Raw genomic sequence first — 18949 nt, forward strand, 5'->3', positions numbered from 1 at the left:
GGGCTTTAGTGGGTCTGTAGGCCAACCTTCAGGTGGCAGGGTCTGGACAGAGGTCTGGAAAAAGAGATGGCTCTGCCCAAACCCTTCCCCGTGTTAGGCCATGTTTCAGGTATTGAACAGAAATCTTTGTGCTAAGGGAGGAGTTCACACTTCCAATGTATGGAAACACCTGCTGGGGGGGTTCAGACTGTCAACCGTACAAGAGTTCAACACGTAAAAGCTGGTTAACCACGTCAATCGAGGCCTACCATCCACTGCTCGATGTCGCCCCATTTAGTATCCAGACCATAATATTTCTACAGACAGAAAAGGGAAAAACAGAATTTAGATGAGAAAGGCAGATACTGACATTGAGACATGCATTGCCAGTGGATTCACACACAGATTGCACAGACATGCCAGGGACAAGGCCCGCCATGCAGCACGTGCCCAGGAAAAGCTTCCAGGCAGAGGGGTGTTCACGGGACACCTTCTTACTTCTCAGCAGTGCAAAACCCCAAAAAACAGCACTATGGGGAAAGGAGCAAAGGGTGTAATGAGTCCTGAGTCCCTGACCCACTTAAGTCAAGACTCATTAGGAGGGAGCTGAGCACAGAACACTTTCAGGAGGAAAAATGCTGTCAAATCGTGTTTACCGCACAGATTTGCCAAACCGGGAAGACAAGTTGAATAAAATGCAACTAATCTCAGTGCATTCTTATTCACTGTTTTCAGAACTCCCCAGATCTCCTTTTTGTCCACATTTCCATCACCTTGGCAGCAGTGCTACCACCAGTGATGGCAGCACAGGAACCTCTGGGACCCTCTAGAGCTCTGTGCATTTCAGTACCAAGTGCCGTAAGTTTTCCTAGCAGGCTGTCTCTTCTGAGCTGATTCTCAAGGTCGTATTTTCTCGGCATCACGTTTGGAACTTCCCACTGAACTTGCATTTCCACCAGACAGCAAATTGTTCAGGATCAACAAGTTTAACAGGCCTTTTCTTCTGCCCCAAACACGCACTTGGACTGCAGTTTGCATTCCTAATGGGAACTCTAACCCTGCTGTGTGAAGGAACATCACCGGACTAAAGCAGTCACCAGATGGAAATCCTGCTTAAGGAAGTATAGCACGTGTCTAGGAACGGTTCAGATTATGCATTTTGAGGTTCATGTACCTGTGGAAAAAACAAGCCTATACTTGCCTGCTTTCTTAGAGGCTTGAGGAGGCAGGAGCATCAGCAGTTAAACCTTAAGTAACCACCAGAACTCAGAACCTTGTTCTGTTTTATGCTCTGTAATTAGCTCTCACTCAATGGTATTAATGTAATTTGACTTTCACTCCTAAAAAAAACCCTATTTATTAATAAACGAGAAGGAACATCTGAGCACTTTATGATATTGCATCACTTCATTCCTACTTTAGAGCTCTTCCTCATTAGGCAGCATAATGATTTTCATTTAAGGTCATCTTCATTTTCATTTTGACAGCTTGAAGGGAAGGAAGCTGGTTATGAGGTCGAAATTGCAGAGAGTTGCTCGATTAGGAGGCCGTCCTGGACAACCTAAACTGCACAAAGACCTTTGAATGCTGTCAGGTGTGAGGTGAAATTGGGAAAAATAATATTAGAAAGCATTTAGGCCAATAATTTGAAAATGGGAAATGAATTCACTGCGTTGCAGGTTGAAATAGTATGCGAGCATCTCTCTGGAAGAAGAACAGACAACAGTTCAAGGTATCTAACCACATCCCTACGAGGGCATGGAAGCGTTCCCTTCTTCTTTCCCTGTTAAAATCTGTTTGTGCACGAATACATCTAGCAACCTTCTACAATGCCGAGCCAAGTTGCACTTAAATGAAATTTCTCCCTTAAACTACATGAAATTAGAGAGCACTGCATGAACTACTGTTTCTCCAAGCTTACGTGCTTCCTCACAAGTGCTTGGACTGGTTACTTCCAGGAAGAACTGAAATGTGTGTGTGACAGCATGCTGTGCAATTACGTTTTACATACATCATGTGCTGCAAATGAGCCCAGTTCCTAAAATTATATGAACTCCAGCTGGTTGGGATTGTAGACGTGAGCAGAACCTGCAGATTATACTTGGTGGTAAATCAGATCAGGTAAAGCCTTATTAAAGGCTTTCTTTCCCCCAGATTTTCTGACACTAGAAACAGATTTAATTAAAAAAAAAATAAATCATACAACCAGTGGAAAAACACCCAAAACATCAGTATAAAGGCAGGGAACCCCTTCTCACACCTAGGAAGGGTCCATAAACATGCTGATGGCTTTTGTAAGGTCTCCTACTTCCTTTTCCTTCCCTCTGTTCTTAACTTCTGACATGGGCTTCAGAACTCGGTTTCGCAAAAGGGAGATGAGGAAACACCCCTTAAAAGACTTGTAAGGCACGAGTTAAATTCCACTTACAGTCTTTTTCTCCACCCTTTGAAGTGACATAGCAATGTGCCTAATAGCCACAAAAGAAAATTGTTAATGAATTAGATTTTTAATCTAAACAGCACATCTCACACTGGACTCAACCAGCAGCATCTGCCATATCAGCTATTTTGCCCCATCAGCCACTTCCCAATTCTTTAAGTTGTCTGTTCTGCCCAAAGGGGCCTGGTTGGAGTGAACATATAGGTTAAAGGAGGAATAAATGCTAAAGGCTATTCATCTGGTCTTAAGTCAGATGTCTCTGTCACCCTCAAGTTCTCCTCTACCCTGAGAAGTGATACTAAAATTAAATAATTAATGACATTAATACCGTTGAGAGAGAATTCCAGATCAGATTTGCTCACTAAGTGACAGTGAGACTGCTAGACTTGCAAACTCACTACGGGATGTTGTGAAGCTAACCCACTTATCTTCTCATCCATGTCAGGACACCAACAGTAAACACTTCTTTGTTTCCATGGGGCTGTGTATGTACCAGGAGATTAAATTAGTGTCCATAAAGGAGACCGATAACAAGCCTGTTGATCCACGGGAAGCTGTTAATTTGATTCACTCGGTACACAGTCAACTCCCCATATAAAAACAAGAGTAAGATGTATTTGTCACCAAATGAAGCGAGTCAGGATTAAGCACCAGAGCACATGCTTTGAGCAGACACCTTCACACACACAGGCACTTAAAGGAGAGGTCAGCATTTCCAAAAGCACACGCACTGCTATACCAAGCTAGGGAAACATGCAGCGAGGGCCAAAGCAAGCAGACTGGGGGGGGTTAGGACACGTTTATCACTCAGCAAGCAAGCAAGCAAAAAAAAATCTCAGAAAAATTCATTCACTGAAATGGAAAATGGGCAGGCTTAAAGAAGTGCATGCTTTGTCCCTCCCTGCAAAATCTCTTTAGGGCTATTCTCCTTGCAGGAACCACACAGGTCGCGTGCTGGAAGTGCAGAGGGGCCAAACAGCTTTTGGTACAGGACAAGTGACCCCAGTTAGAGCTATGCTGATTATTATTATTATTAGCTGAGCCACCTTTTTGAGCTACGAGGAGGAAATTGGGAAGAAATCATGCCTTTAAACCAAGGGGGAGAGTATTAAACAATATAAAAGTGCTTGTAACTTCTTGGTCAGACAGCAGGAAGGCCGTGCACTTTATTTACAGGACGATTACAAATTCAACCACCGTATCCCTGATTTACTTTGTGACTTTCTGCAGGCAAAGTCATCTCAAAGTCACTCCTCCTGCTGGCACCTGTTAGGTGCGTGCCCAGCCGGAAATATTTCCAGCGATACACTTGGCCTTCAACAGCAACGCTGCTGTACAGTGACACGGGAGCCACCCTATTTGCATGCACCGGATGGTTTGCAGAACTGCTCTTCTGCTCGTTGCTTATTGCCAAATAGTCACTGGGAAAGGTTATATTAAGTCCTTGACCAGCCATTTTATGCAGGTCACCTTCCCCCGCTCCCCTTTATTACCCACCCCACCAGGCTAGGGGAGGAAAGGAGATGTAAAGGCTTGGAAATACAAAGCCTGCTGGGCATCTTCCGTTCTTAAGAAGTTTTTCTGAAATGCTAACAAGACTGCTAACGTGAGAAAACACGCATGCAAACAAGAATGAAAGAGCAAGCCCTACCTTCTGAACTTGATAGATCTAGGGAAAAAAAAAAGGAAAGGAAAGAAACAAGGAAAGAAAAGCGAGCGTGAATGGATGAACAGTAATGCGATGTTCCATAAGCCAGGCTAGAGGGAAAAATATCAATTATGCAGAACATAGAGTAAAACATGAATACAGAAAAGTACACGTTGAAATCCTGTCAAGCTGGGTGAAATGAAAGCAGGGTTCATGTTCCAGGCCTCCTCCACATGCCTTGCTGAAATATGTTCCTGTTTGCCTACCTGCTGGACTCCTGGAGGTGCACAGACATTTCTCCCTGGGCCTTGCACTGGCCAGAGGCTGACCCTGTGTAAGGCAGGACCTCTTGCCTTTCTGACCCCACTCCTTCAAAGTCACAGATGCCCAAATATTCACCTGAGGTGACAGCCGTGCATCTACCATCACAGTAAAAGCAAACGCAGCACTGCCTACAGAAAAGCTGTCCTTCTGTTAAGGGCAATACCAACACCGCACATCCTTCAGCTGTGTGCGGGACAGTGTCAGCATATTAAAATTACAGCTGCTCTAACACAGCTGAATTTAGCTGAAGCAAATCACAGCACTGCCCTCAGAACCGCCAGCTGCCCGGGTAAGCGTCGACGCTGAATAAATTCGACCACCAGCCCCCTGCTCCGTGAAGATGAGCCAGGGGAAGGGAACGTTGCTCTCACTCCAGCCCTTCAGCTGGTCAGAAGGTGGCAGGGAGGTTTGGCCCCTGTATTTTGGGGCCAGAGGATCCTCGTCATCCACTGCTCTCCTGGGCCACCTCAGGTGAACCCTGAGCTGGGAAGCAAAGCGCCCTCCTTCCAGTCGCTGCCTCGGTGCCCAGATCAGGTTCCCCTTCGTGATTGGGAAGGACAACTGCAGAAGCCAACTTAATACCTCAGGAGCATTAATTCCTATTGCTAGGAGCACAGAGGGGATAATTGAGACCCGCACTGAAAGGCAGCATTCCCACACAACTAATCACCTCGCTTATCTGGTGCTAAGAAAGCCTCTAAGAGGAAAACGAACTCAAGCCTCCCACAGTTCCCAAGAACACAGGGGCTGATCTGCACACGCAGAGTGCTTTTCATCTGCACGGGAAGCCAAGCACCGCAGCTTTACAGGTGGCTGTTAAACCTTTAGCTCTGCCATGGATGTGTCTCCTACGCCATGCTCCTTTTCAGTACACCTTACCAAGGCTGGCTAACAGGCAAAGCCAAGCTTGAGGCAGACAGCAAACGCTTGTACACGGATGCTTTCCGAGCGCTGTTCCGTGGCTCTGAGAGAGCACCACGCTCGCCTTTATTTTCCAAACCCGACACTTCAGGCTTGGCAGAGCAGGTGCCCCTGGTGCGTGCAGCAGGACACAGAAGAGGTCTTGTGTCCAGGACCCAGATTACGGGTGGCTACGATAACAACAGGGCCCTTGTTCAGGGCCGGACACCGCAGAGCGGCAAAGGGACACAGGGACAGAGCCACGTTTGTTGTCCTCACTGTCACAACCTTTCACAAACCTGGGGTTTCTCGGTCAGCCGTTACATCAGCTCATCTCTGAAGCGACTGATCTCTAATCAGTGTACTGTCCTTGTTAGATAACACAGAAGAGGAAAAAAAAAAACCTCTTTCAAACAGTCCTCTCCATTGCAGGTATGCCCCCCACTAAGAGCTTAACAGCCAACAGACTTCTAAGCAGCCACCGGTCTTAAAAAGCACTTTCCTCTCTTATGGTATCACAAAAATGTGCTTTGCCCACAGTAGTAGTGGCAGGCTCTGACTGACGTGGGAGAAAAAACACCACCACAAACTATTGGCAATGCATTTTATGCCACCAGAAGCATAAATGCAAAGGAGGAAAAATACATGCAAAGTATGCCAGGGAAGGAAACTGACAAAGCAGCAAAGGCAAATTTTGTGCTGAAAAAGAAGCGAGGAGACCAGCACACTGCACGGGCCTCGAACTAAAAGCCCAGGCTCATCTGCTGGGTGAACTGGCATGCGGGAATCTTACCCTGCAGATTAGGGAGTGGGAGGAGAGCCTTCTCTGTTCACTTCAGGCATTAATATTGGCTTAAACAGTGGTCTCCGAGTGTCAGTCCTCGAGGAGACATTTCAGTCTTGCCAGCAGCACGCACAGAAGGTACTCCTACAGAAAACGCTCTCCACAGTTACCCCTAATGCTGCAGCTTTAAACTCTCTTGAAACATAACCGTTGGATAAATCTTGGAAAAAGGGCTTTAATAAATTTTATTGCAAGCTTCTACAAAAAAAATCTCTGCAGTTTAACCTGGTAACCCCGCTAGCATTAACAGCTTGGTACTCAAAGAAACCGAGCCAGCTCTCGACTTGCTCTGCGCCGGGAATGAACAATAAATACCAGCACGCACACAAGCGTTTGACTCAGCACCAAACACAACCTTGCAGCAGGAACCAGATGGACCAACCTTCGACTCAGCAAGCATTTAAAGAGCACGGCAGCGGGGCGGGGTCAGCACAGGACCTGTAGGTGCCGGGACTCCTATCAGCTGGGTGGTACCAGCGGCAGGGGACTACGTGCCACCACCTCTGACAGTCACCCACGCGGCTGAGCAAGGGAATTGGCATCTGCCTCTCCTGCAGTGACTTACTGTGTGCTGACGGGTGCCAGAGAGCCTGCAGCAGCCTCCTGCTTAATCGTTTGCATCTCTGGTGGCTAGCAGCAGCAGCAGCAAGCGGTGCAGAACAAGTTCACGCAGCTGTGTTCAAGTACATCTGTGCCTTTCTCGGAGCCTCCCCACGAGGAACCTTGCTCTGTTAAATACACGCGATTCAAGACTGACCACTGCCCTTGTCTTCACAGAGCGGCGTAGATCGTGGTTCCTGTGCTCGTTTTCTTTCAGAAAACACTCTTTACCTAGCTTACTTCCCTGTCAGACTTGCATGTGCGCTCTCCTTACCTTCCTCTCCCTGAGAGCACGCTGCCGCTTGGCCCGAGATGGTATCGGGCGATGAGATGAAACCACCTTCCCAAACACACCTGGGATCCTGTTCCACCACTGAACACTGCAGCAGCCTTCCATCATAGCTTTCCCACATCGCACAGCGCAATTCTTTCCTCCCAAAGCCCATCTATACCTTAAATCCCCAATTAAATTTACATGAAGCAAAGGCTGGTCCTGCACCTGCAGCAAGCCTGCTCACCACCACCTAAACCCAGGCTGCCTGCATGAGCTCCTCACCATACACTCCTTTGAAAGGAAAAGGACTGGTCAATAATGTGGCTAATAACAAACAATCTTAATTTCCAGAAGGGTCACCTGTGCTGAAATTTCTGCTGCCGGCTGTGCGCGCTACATTAAGTCAATCCTGCCCAGAGAAGAGCTTGGTATGGTATCACACACTCCCCACCATTTACTGGTGAGCTTTATTACACGGCTGTGACTAATCTTTGGGGCACTCCTCACATGTGGCTACATGGTCCTTTAACAACTTTCTAATAAAACAGCTGCTCCTTCTACTACAGAGACATTTCTAAGATAAAGAATAAAAATCTCAGGTACCTGGTGCATTTGCATTTCCATCAAAAAGAACATGAGTTAAATCATATACACAGACTCATGAGGCAGAAGTTATCCAATTATTTTAAAATTAGGAAAAATGAAGGAGAGATTAAGAAACATCTTTACTATTTGATGGTGGGCAGGACAGGAGCCAGCCTCTAGTCCAAATCCAAATCAGTAAAACACCCTATTTCACTGCCAGTGGGAGCTATATTGCCATGTTTATAGCTTGTAATAGTAACATCTGGAAACTTTTAACCTACGCCAACAGTATACATACATTCTCAAGAGATCCATGCTCCACCAGAAGCCTGTCAGAGCATGTACACTGCTTGAAGCATGAACAAGTACACACACATGCAATAAATTTATTCATTGCTTTTTAAATCCCATAACTGGCTCTAAGAAGCCTTCTGAAGTAGTAGTGCTTAAAGCTCTGGTTGTTTGACATGTGTGAATGTGCTATTTATTTCTCTGAAGAGTTTGGGAAGGAAAATGAAGATTGCAGACAGCAAGCTATCAGGACACCAGTATACCACAGTATGTTCTCCGAAGAATCAGCTGCCAAATCCCTTGTGCTGATTGCTATTCAGAATTTTATCTGTGTTCTCTTTCATTATATTTGGAAGATATTTGTGGCAATGAAAAGCTTTGTGCAGCCATCCTCATTAGCTCTACCTTGCATCTGGGGGCTGAGATGAAGCTATGTGAAAAATCTAGGGAATATCCAAGCTTGCGAAATATTAAGCAAGTGTGCAGTCACAGTATGTAATTTATGCCAGTGAATTACAAAACAGATTGTAATGAGTATCTAGGTTAGCTTGCACTGAATTCCCTATGTTGGAGTGACACCCTGTACCATTCCATTTCCATCTACGTAAGGAGATTTTCACCAAGTTTTCAGATCAGTTATTTGTGGGAGCACACAGAACCTTTGCAGGCTTTAACTTCCATACCAACATTTCAATTTACTAGGACGCTCTTTGCAGCAACAGCTTTTAATCTTCAAGGGGTCATCAAGGCTCATTAGTGTCATCTGCAAATTAGATGGTAACGCTGTCACCTGCCGCGACACCCATACTTAGTTCGCAGCCCAAACAAAACACCTACTGTTTGTCTGCTGGAGCTCCCAAGGGCTGCTGAGCAACCCCATCGCTCAGGCTGCAGGCACACCAGGATGCCTGACAGTACAAACGCTCATCCACGGTGCAGACCTCGTGGCCGTGGTCTGGGTTACAAGGAGCATCCCTCAAAAAGCAGCAGCTGTAGCACTAAAAGGATCCTCTCTTCTACAGGCACCGTGCTTGCAGCAGTGCCCCCCTGCAGCTCTTCCTTCTGGTGTGTTTGCAGGAACGTCCAACCCCGCTGCGGCTGCGGGGTGCTAAGGCACATCCAAACGTGCCTCAGCTAGGCGAGGCACAAAGCTCGGCACGGGCAAACTGCCCACCAACTTCTGTTCCAGGCTGTTCTGTTCCTTCTCTGCATCCCAAAGCACAGACGTATGCTGCTTCTTCCTACATAACCCCTCCTCCAAAATCTTTACTTCTTCCCTTTCCATCAAAACTTATTTTACTTGAATAAATTATATTATGATTGCTGGTGACCCTGCTAGGTCTACTCTGCTGTTTCATTAAATTTCACTTCATTTTTGTTCATTGGACATCAACAAATGCAAGTTTTAAGCCCTGCTGGTTGTTACCTCTGGGTTGGTCTACCTGTGCTCCCAGCTCCATTCTAATGGCACAGTCTAAGCTTCTGCGGCTCCAAAACAAACCACTGCTCCCAGCTTCCTGGAGTGGAGAGAATGCCATGCAGCTCAGCTCCTACCCACCAAAACAGGAGCAGAACTGGCTGTTTTGGTCTTTAGGATCATTCATGACTATTCCTACACTGGAGGCCCATGATCTCCCCCCACACTGACACCTAACTTTGCTGGTCCTACAAAAACAACTAGCTTTTCCAAGGGTTTTGGGAGGCTACACTGAGGATTTCATCCAAACACGCTGGAGTAGGCAGTGTTTTACCAAATCCGGTTTCCACCTGTCAGCCCCCAAATTCTACCTCTGCCCACAGCAGACCATCATTTTTATGAATAGGACAACCCCGATTTCACAGCAATGAAGTGAAACGGCTTGCAAGAAGAGAGCTACAGGAGGGCCAGGAGTCTCCCTCCCTCAGTATTTCCAAGGAAATGTTAGGAATTCACCCCCAGTGCGCACACAAACAAGCTGCATACCTCAAAGCTTAATATTAAACAATGGTTATGAGCTAACCACTAGTGTTCTCTGGGAATTGTTATACTGAATTATTCACTGAATTAAAGCTGTTGCCACAGTCCCTGTTTTTCCTGGCGATTTTATTTGCTATCCTACGATAGCGAATAAAACTGAGGAGCGAATAAAACTGAGGCGCACCAGCTCCTCTCGGACTGAGGTCTCAGCCAAGCACAGGCTAACCCTTTGTTCCAGGCTCTTGGATTGTGCCCCCAGCACCTCGGACGTACCTCCTTCTGCTGCCGCTCGAGCTCCTTCATTCGGATCTCCCGTGCCTCTGCCCGCGCCGCTCGCTTCGCCGCCAGCCTCGCTTCAGCCTGCGAAAGGAACACAGTGGTGAAATTACAGCTGGGCGATCCGACGCAAAGCGCGCTCGTTCAGCAGGGCCCCAAACACGGAGGCTGGACTCGGCAGGGCTGTAAACACACCTGTAGGAGTTAATTCCCTCCTGCAGGGAATGGCCCTGCCTTCCACAACTTGTTGTGCTTCACCGGCAGGTAATGCACCCGCGTGCGGGCACTACCCCCGGTTAGCAGCCGCCTTGAACAGCGCCCCGTGCTTCTTTAATTACCATTTGTGGGGCTGGAGAGGAAATGCTGCTAGGGAGAACACTGCCGGATTGATTTATTTAAGAAAGGCAGGTCTTGCTTGTTAGTTTTTTTTTTTTTTCCCCCATGCGGTGCAATTGTTTTTTTATTGATGAGTTAATTGGACCCACAGCAAACACATTACGTGCTGTTCTTCCCGACGGCTGACGTGGTGTGAGCACACAGGAGGGTGCAGCGGATCAGTGAACACTGCTTTTCAGCACAACTACACACAACCAGGGCTGGAACGATGGAGGCAAGGGAATGGGGATCCTGAGCAAACACACCGGCTCATTCTGAGCATCCAGACGTCGCCATTTAAGCCCAAACCTCTCTGGAGGGGAAACCTGCTAAGAACAGGCCTCCCACAAGAGCTATAGAGCTTCCTCATTTCAACGGGGTTGAAAGTGCCAGAACGGACTGGGAAGGAACATTTTTAATAATCTGGTTTTAATCCCAGGCGAAAACAGGAAGCCTGATGTGCAAAGTCAGCTCAGCTTTGGTCCGGTGGGATTGCGAGCAGTGCATCCAGCGTAATTCAGGAGGACTCGGCAGGGAGCAAGGGGGATCCCGTGCTCTCGTCATTCTAGGAGGGCACCCAACTCAACCCCCCTGGTTCTAGAGCTTCTCCCTGTAAGCAAAGCACCTGTTTTGGCAGGAAAAACTACAATAATATACAGGTCAAACATACAGAAAGTAAGAGCACCAGCTCTTTTGCTAGTACTCCTAAACAGAAGGAAAGCCAAGAGAAAAGAGGAAAAATAAAGGTATCCTGCCCACCCCCCAAAAATGTTCAACCACTCGGACCAGGAGGAAGAGGGCTACAGTTTTCAGGTAACAGGGAAGGACTAGGGAAAGCCAAGCACAAGCTCGTGTACGGAAAGTCTGAGATCCCGCAGTGTTGTACATCTTAAAACCTCATCAAAAATAACAACAAAGAATCTGAATTAGACAGTCCCTTGGAAAAAAATGTATTAATAATAACAGACACACAGACAGCAGACATGTTATGTATCTATAGATCTTGGGGACTGTTTCAGCTCCCTGTTGTGCAAATACCATACATTTAAATGAAAGCGGTTTCTAATCTGTACACCTCAGACACCTTCAGGTTGGGAAACCACTTGCAACACCAGAAAACCTTCTCAGAGGGTAAAAGCGTCCACGGCAGAAAGAACCAAGTGTTGGCTCAGCTCTTTTCGGCTCCTAGTCTGAATTTCGAGGCAATTAGCTGTGCACTGGAGAAAAACCATGAACACACCTGTGCACCCTACCAGGGATGGAGGTACGTACCAGGCTGTGAGGTCTGCAAGTTTTTAAGGCAGCCACTATATAAACATGCTCCAAGGCATGAAATCACAGTGCTGGAAGAAGTATTGGATTGACTTTATGTGATCTCTTTACCTGAAAAGAAACCTAAAGAACAAGAGGCAGCGCTGTGAGTGCAGGCCAGCCTCCGTGACAAGGACCGCTGCGTGCTGCTCATCGCCAGGGGCTGTCGGGAGATTCCTCTGATGCCAGATTGCAGCAGCCCTGCAAACACGGACCTGTGCGTCCCAAGGAAGGAGAATCCTGCTCCAGCTAATTAAAGATATTTGGAGAGAGATAGGAAACGGAAGCCACAATTCCTTCAAACAACGACTTTGACTCCTATGAGCTTAGAGAAGCAATGTTTGTGCTGTAAGTCTGAAGAAATATCACAAAAACATGAAAATAAACAGCAACAAAAACTTAATCTGTACATGTATCTGGAAATTGTATGCTAAAACCCCAGGTCTGGTGTTGGTGATGGTGACAAAGAACATCAGTGCAAGTTATTGGCTATATTTTCCTCATATATAAAACAAGGTACTCCGTAAGCAGAACATACCACCCAGTACACAACTGCACATCTTAACTTCCCTCCTGCTAGGAGCGACAAAGCCAGGATTATTTGGATGTTAAAATGATTGTGGGTATCTTCCTTATGAATTTCAACAACCAGCTCATCTCCCAGATTAGAAACACAGCTGTATGTAAAATGCAGATGCTGTGCTTTACACACATACGTGTGCATTTCCCCATATGTTCTCCTTGTATGACAAGGGCCAACGGATTTACACCTTTGCTAGCTGTACTGCAGAAGAACACATCCTCCAGAACTGAGCACAACATACAATGAAACGAAGCAACCTGGAAAATGAAGGAAAAAAACAATATTCCAAGCCCTCCCTGACAACAAGGCTTGCCAGTTCCCTAGATACCAGCACTGACTGCAGTGATTTATTCTTTTGAACATCCCGTGAAATGGCACGTTACGTATACGTGCATATATAGGATACATTTTGGTTTTAAGTGCAATCCATGGGGAGCCTCCAATTTACTGTATTACAGCTTTGAAGCCCTCGCCTGCTCATACAGAGCCAATTTTCAAACCTTTAAGACATGCAGGAGTAAAAATACATTTTCCTTTAGTGTCTTGGATTGGCTCACATCCTGGAACTAGCATATGTTTTTTATGAACTTTGTCTTTCCAGGACCACATGGCTCCTCAGCATTAAGTATCTGTCACCGCAAGCAAGGGAACAAAATATTCCGGATCCTTTTAAATAGCTTTTGAATTATGATTTTTTCAAACCTAACAAATCCTGCCATTAGCACGTACCTACTGGCACCTCTGTAAGAAGCCAACACAAGGTTATCCCACCCCAAGCACTAATACTTCCAAGTGACTCGCTCGTGTGGCACCAAAGCATCACAGACGCTTTCTGGCTGCAGGGGCCACGGGAGGTCTCTGCTCCCACCCCCGAGCAGCGTTGGCACCGAGCTCTGACCACGCTGCTCAGGGTTTTGTCCATCTGGGCCTTGAAAACCTCCAAGGCTGGAGGCTTTGCAGCTTTTCAGGGCCGCTGCTTTGATGCCTGGCCATCCTCATAGAGACTTTTTTCCCCTCCTGTGTCGTGTCAGGACCCATCCTCTCCCAGTTTGAGCTCACCCCCTCCACGCAGCCCCCATGAAGAGCCAGCCTGTTGGCTTCTCCGTAGCCTCATCTTATATAGCGGAGGAACTAAGGGCAGCCTTCCGTAAGCCTGGTATTTTGCAGCAAATTCCACGAGTAAACTGACCATTGCACTTCAGATGTGTTCCTCAGGGTGCCTGGGTGCTCTCCAGTGATCACTGAATTGTTTCCACCCTGGTTCACGACACCACCAGCTCTTTTGTGCTGGATGAAGGCAGTTTGCAAGAACGAGGCCATCCTTCCCTAGAGCTTTCACATCCACAGCGAAGTGAGACGACACGTGGCCAGCAACATGCAAGGAGGACAAGATTCCCATGGCATGACAGATCGATCCAATAAGCAATAACCCCTGGTGCCAGCCACGCTGACAGCGCTTCGGTTCAGCATGAACTGAACACTTCCAAACAAAGCTTATTTCGTTACCTTAGGCAAGGTCAGTTTAGAAGGACTTTTCGGCATGCCAGACGCTTTGAGTTCCTCTGGAGGGTAGGCAACAGCTTCGAAGTACTCGCCTGTACCCAGAAAGTTGTTACCAAGGAGCAGCAGGTCAGCCAGCGGCACGAGCTCCATGTCTTACCGCAATGGTTCCCAACCCTTCATGGCTGAGGCTGTCCGTGAGCCTTTGGAGAGTATTTTCTGGCAGTTTTCCTGCACAGAAGCACAGCCCACCTGCTGGCAGCAGCAAAGCCAGGTGCTGCAGACACACGAAGGATCGTATCGTGACCTCCACTGCCACTACGGACTTTAAGCAAAGGTGTAAGAGGGTCAGATTTATTATGGACCTCTTCCTCAAAAGCAGGAGCACGACTCAGCTTGTCTTGGTTCATCAAACCACACACTTGGGCTGCATTTTTGCAGTAATAGCTCTCTGCTATAAATACCTCGGTTTCTTGCACACCCTGCAAAGCATGGCAGGAACTCGGCCTTCCTCCCCATGCTGACTGTCCCAAAACAGGCTCTGCCTGAATGGCCCTGGCCTCCCTCCAGCCTGAGCACTCCCACACCAGACCCGAGTCACCTCACCCATACCCCGACAAGGGACACAACGCTGCTCAACACACCTCCAGCAGTGATGAGCACAGGCAGACTTTGAAAATTTGGAGTACAAAAGCTAAAATGAGAGTCTTGAGGCTGCTAAAATAAATAGCTGTTCAAGGGATTTGAGATGAGATAAATCACTAAGACCGAAGGAAGCAAATCTTAGAACCATCTAAAATTCACTACTGACTCCGTGAGTAACGCAGGCCTCATCAGAAGTGACAGATCACTGGCAAAAACATACGAGTAAGAACACAAAGCCTAATTGCACTCATTAAAGAGCTTTTGTAACTTCCCTTTTATGAAGCATTGCGCATCTGACAAAGATTGCTGGCGGCTTCAGCTGAACTGTGTGTGTCATCCAAAAAAACCCGCAGGGGCTTCTGCAACGCCCCGTGGGCAACACAAGAGGAGATGACAACCACGCTGCCGAGAGGAGCGTGGAAACCCACAGCAGCTGAAAAAGAATTGCCTTAATTCAGGGAAGTCGCTGGAACTCTCCAAGTACACATCCTGCATTTTTGTCATTGCAGCGCAATCGCCCGCAGTGATTTATAGCTGCGAATGCCCTGCGAAGTGCGTGTTGCTTTTGTCTGTCCTCTTGCTCTGCGCCCCACAGCCCTGCTTAACGCTCGGTTTAGTGTTCAAAGGAAGATCCAGCCCTGCGCAGCAGATCTTTATCGTGCACGAAGGAGTTCAGCACCTTCAGCCCCGAGCAGCCTGTGACCTGCTTCGTTACCGCTGTGCGACACCGTCCAAGAACAAGCAGACGCTGGACACCAGCCAGGCAGGGCCAGCAGCGTTTCCTCCCCCTGTTTGCCCCACGGGGCTGTGGGGAGAAATGGGAATATCCACAGCTGTGGGGTCAACCTGTGCTGTGCCCAGCGCCGATGCACGAAGCACAATGCTGGCGGAAGCGGGGACTTCCCAACCCCGAGCGCGGCGTCCTCTCGCCCAGGGAAGCTGGATGTCCATTATCGTCCCGATGAGAGAATTATGGAGGTGACTTGGTTAGGTAGAGGCTGATGACACACATCCTGAAGGTGTGCATTCGTGAAGCTTTTCCTTTCTGCAGCGTTCAAGGGTTCATTGTTAAACTGGAAGCCCCAAGAAATAGCCAACAAAGGCAGGAAATTATGCTGCTTTTTTGAGCACTGAAAAAAATTATGTTGACTTACCGCACAGCTACACGCATCGAAGGTTTCAATCTATACAAAGCTCTCCTTAAATCCAACGTTCTCAAAATGATCTGCTTCTAAGGCTAAAAATTAAGATTAGTTTTGTTTTTTTTGTATTTTGTGGAGGGCTGAAGCGTTTGTTAGCTTGCCAGCACAAAACCATATTCAGAAAGCTCTCTGATCCCAATGCCGCAGACATTTTAAGACATATGTTTGCCCGACTAAATGATACCTGCAAACCCTGCAACAGCTATTACATATTTCTGTAACAGCTATTCTCAGGCTGAGTTTCTTGCCAATGTGCTTCAGACAGAGCCAGCAATTCGCATTTGCTGCAAGCACAACTTTTCATGGGTGCTGCCATCCCGGTCCTGTGTTCTGCAGGTGAAAGCTTTTTCCTCAAGCGTTGCACAACGGTTCACTCCCTTTACGTAAGTCACATGCTTCATTAGCCAAAAGAAATCTGATAAGGCTTGTTGTACTTCTCAAAAATGTAAGGCTTATTTGGACAAGCAGCACCTGACTTGCAATATCCCCATAGTGCAGCAGGCGCACGTATTTACCGCAGTAAACCCGCAGCACTGCTGTCCTCCACCTCCTCTCCACTCGAGCAACAAGTGATGGAAACCAGCGAGCTCCAGGAGCTGCCCCTGAATCACCACACGTTCCATCGCCCTGAAACGAGGCTGTCTGGAAATGACTTCTGTGGTTAGAGGTCATTCACCTGCATTTTTTGCATCCCAGTTGGGATTATAAATAAATACACTTTGCACCATTTGATCATCTGATGGCGAGCCTGTGAATCACACAGGGATTGCTCAGCCCACATCCTGCCCAGCTTACCTTTCTCTTACATGCAAATGGCTCAGAGGGCAGCAGGTTCGCCTAAATATAAACCAAGGATTCCTTGCTAACCACCACCGACCAGCACCACCCTTTAGGCAGAGAGGCTCATTATGGACTCGTCTGACAGCTTCCCCCTGAGCCACGGGGTGACAGCGAGGAACGAGGAATGGGTAGAGCGACAGCTCGTGTCAGCAGCTGAGAAATCCCTCCTTTAAAACTTCATGCAGGCACAGGGCTGCTTTGAAACTTGTAGGAAGCACAGAACCAATTCAGCTGGTGCTATCTGCTTCCATACCAAACTGAGCAGCGAGCAGCTTACATTTTTGTGCCTTATTTTTGAAAAGCCTTAGAGAATTCCCAGCCTTTTGCAGAGCTAGCTGCCCGTGACTGTCAGTCAGGGGCAAAACCAGGCACCTTACTAGCTGCAGAGCTGCTGTGAATTACACACATGCCCAAAATAAGGCTAAATACTCATAGACTGTTCCAAATCATAGAAAAAAGACACATGCAAAAAACCCATGGAACTTTCTCTAAGGATCCATGATCATTACGCTTGAATTCAGGCAAAGGCACAGGCAGCTGCAAGTGCGGGGCAGAAACCTGTAGGAAGCAACCTCACAACACAGCAGTGCCGAGCAGCTCAGTAAGTGCCCAGGAACCTCACGGCAGGCAGCCAGTACTTGCTGTAACAGGGACTGCAAAGTACCGGTGGGACTACAGGCGCCGTCCCTGCTGGGCTGAAAAAACCCAAACCACGAAGGGCTGCTTTTTAGGCACGTTCAGTGCAAACGCACACCAGCGTGAGGGGAGCTGACTGAAGGCTGAGCAGCCTGGGAAGAGCTGAACGAGCACAGGTGCTTCCCCTGCCCCGCTGTGATTTTGGGGCTGGGGCAGCTGGGGAGCCCTGGGCAGCACAGCAACCCTCCCTCCCTCCCTCCTTCTCCCCCTGCCTGCCTTACCAGTTTCTGAGCTTCTGGGCTCAGGCAGTCTGCTTCCGTCTGCATGGCCGCAGTCTGTTCTTCTCATGAAAAACCGAAAGAAAAAACAGAGAGTGGTAACATATATCCCCAGTGCTAATCGCTAGGTCCCTGCTGGGGGGCACGCAGCCCTCCTGGCGTCCCTCGGGTGCCGACACGAGGCTCTGACACCCCGGGGACAAAGTCCAAGCCCGGTTCCTCGCTCGCTCCGCGGGCTGCTGGCGCTCGGCTCTGAGTCAGCAGCGTGCGCGCAGCAGCGACAGGCAGCTGCAGCCCCGTCCCGAGCCGTCGGGCTCCATCACCAGCCTCAGGATGTCACGAGCAGTGCAGCAGCTCGCCCGAGCACGCCTCGGGGTTTCCTTGAGGGCAGCAGCTTCCATCGGGCGCGGTGCCAAAATCTCCCCCAGACCCAGGCGGCTTTGGCGAAGCAGCTGTTGTCAGTGCTAACGTAAAGCGCTTCCCTTCAGCAGTTTATGGCAGAGAACGGATTGTGAGGGTGGTTTCCAAGCTTCCCGGGCTCACAACCTCCTTGACAAACACCAGCACCAACTGAAACTCCCTGCTCAGTGCATGTCCACCCTCTGGGCAGCACATCCAAGCTCCAAGCCGCGTCTCTGAGCATGCTGGAGATAACACCCAGCAGCACCTGAACAGATGCCTACATGCATCTATTCACATGGCCCGCATTTGCATCTCAGAAATAAACCACCTAACTGTTGCTAATTTGCTGCAATTATATCAATACGGTGTGCAGGGCTGTGTAGAGCTGAGCTTAAAACGAGTGATCTGAGCTGGATGCTCCAGCATGGGCTTGATTATTTAAAAAATAGCAATTTTTTTGCCTTTTTTTTTTTTCATTGTTTAGTATGTAAAGACAGGAAAAAGCATCTTCTAAGTCTCAAGGTACTGCAGAGTCAGCAATCAGGAACATTGGCTGGACAAAAAAAGGGAATTCTGTGTTTCAAGAGGTCTTTGGTGATGAACTAGATGGGACTAAAATGTGCTGGGGGGACACAAAAAAAAATCAGGAAAAGAATTAGAGAACACAGGTGTTTAAGCAACACTAAACAACCAATGCCTCAAGATCTACCTAAGAAAATCTGATGAATAGAGCAGAGACCCTGTCTCCAAAGACATTAGTGCCACCTCGATCCCACCCGATTTGATCTCAGAAGCAGAGGCAGGGCAGGGAGGAGGACCGGAGCGCCAGCAGCTCCTTGCAGCCGCTGAGATTCCGCAGCAGCAACAATAGCAAACACCACGAGTCATCTCTTCCTGGCACCGGCTCTTCTCGGGCTGCTGAGACGCAAAACAGGGCGCTCCCTTAGCAACTAAACCCTGCTCGCTCTTTTCCTGGTCACCGGCAAAGGTTGGGACCTCGCGCAGCCTCCACCCAGCAGCTGAGCTCAGTTTTTCCATGAGCTGCTCACCTCGCGCCGA

General features: G+C 48.1%; 1 protein-coding gene across 14 annotated transcripts in view; it reads right to left on the minus strand.

Moving 5' to 3' along the window:
- LRRFIP1 (LRR binding FLII interacting protein 1) overlaps window positions 1-18949 on the minus strand; it is a 102532-nt gene that overhangs the window by 47149 nt on the left and 36434 nt on the right. For 4 of the 14 annotated variants that reach the window (XM_066999794.1, XM_066999792.1, XM_066999796.1 and 1 more), the window contains exon 2: window positions 10116-10202. In XM_066999794.1, coding sequence (XP_066855895.1) covers window positions 10116-10202 — 87 coding nt within the window. Of the gene's footprint in view, window positions 1-248; window positions 297-4070; window positions 4089-10115; window positions 10203-10313; window positions 12684-16529; window positions 16545-17491; window positions 18101-18949 lie in introns of those variants that run through there. The other 10 variants (XM_066999801.1, XM_066999789.1, XM_066999802.1 and 7 more) reach the window with 9 other exon arrangements.

The sequence above is a fragment of the Anser cygnoides genome, chromosome 6 (assembly GCF_040182565.1).
Source record: "Anser cygnoides isolate HZ-2024a breed goose chromosome 6, Taihu_goose_T2T_genome, whole genome shotgun sequence".
Taxonomy (NCBI): domain Eukaryota; kingdom Metazoa; phylum Chordata; class Aves; order Anseriformes; family Anatidae; genus Anser; species Anser cygnoides.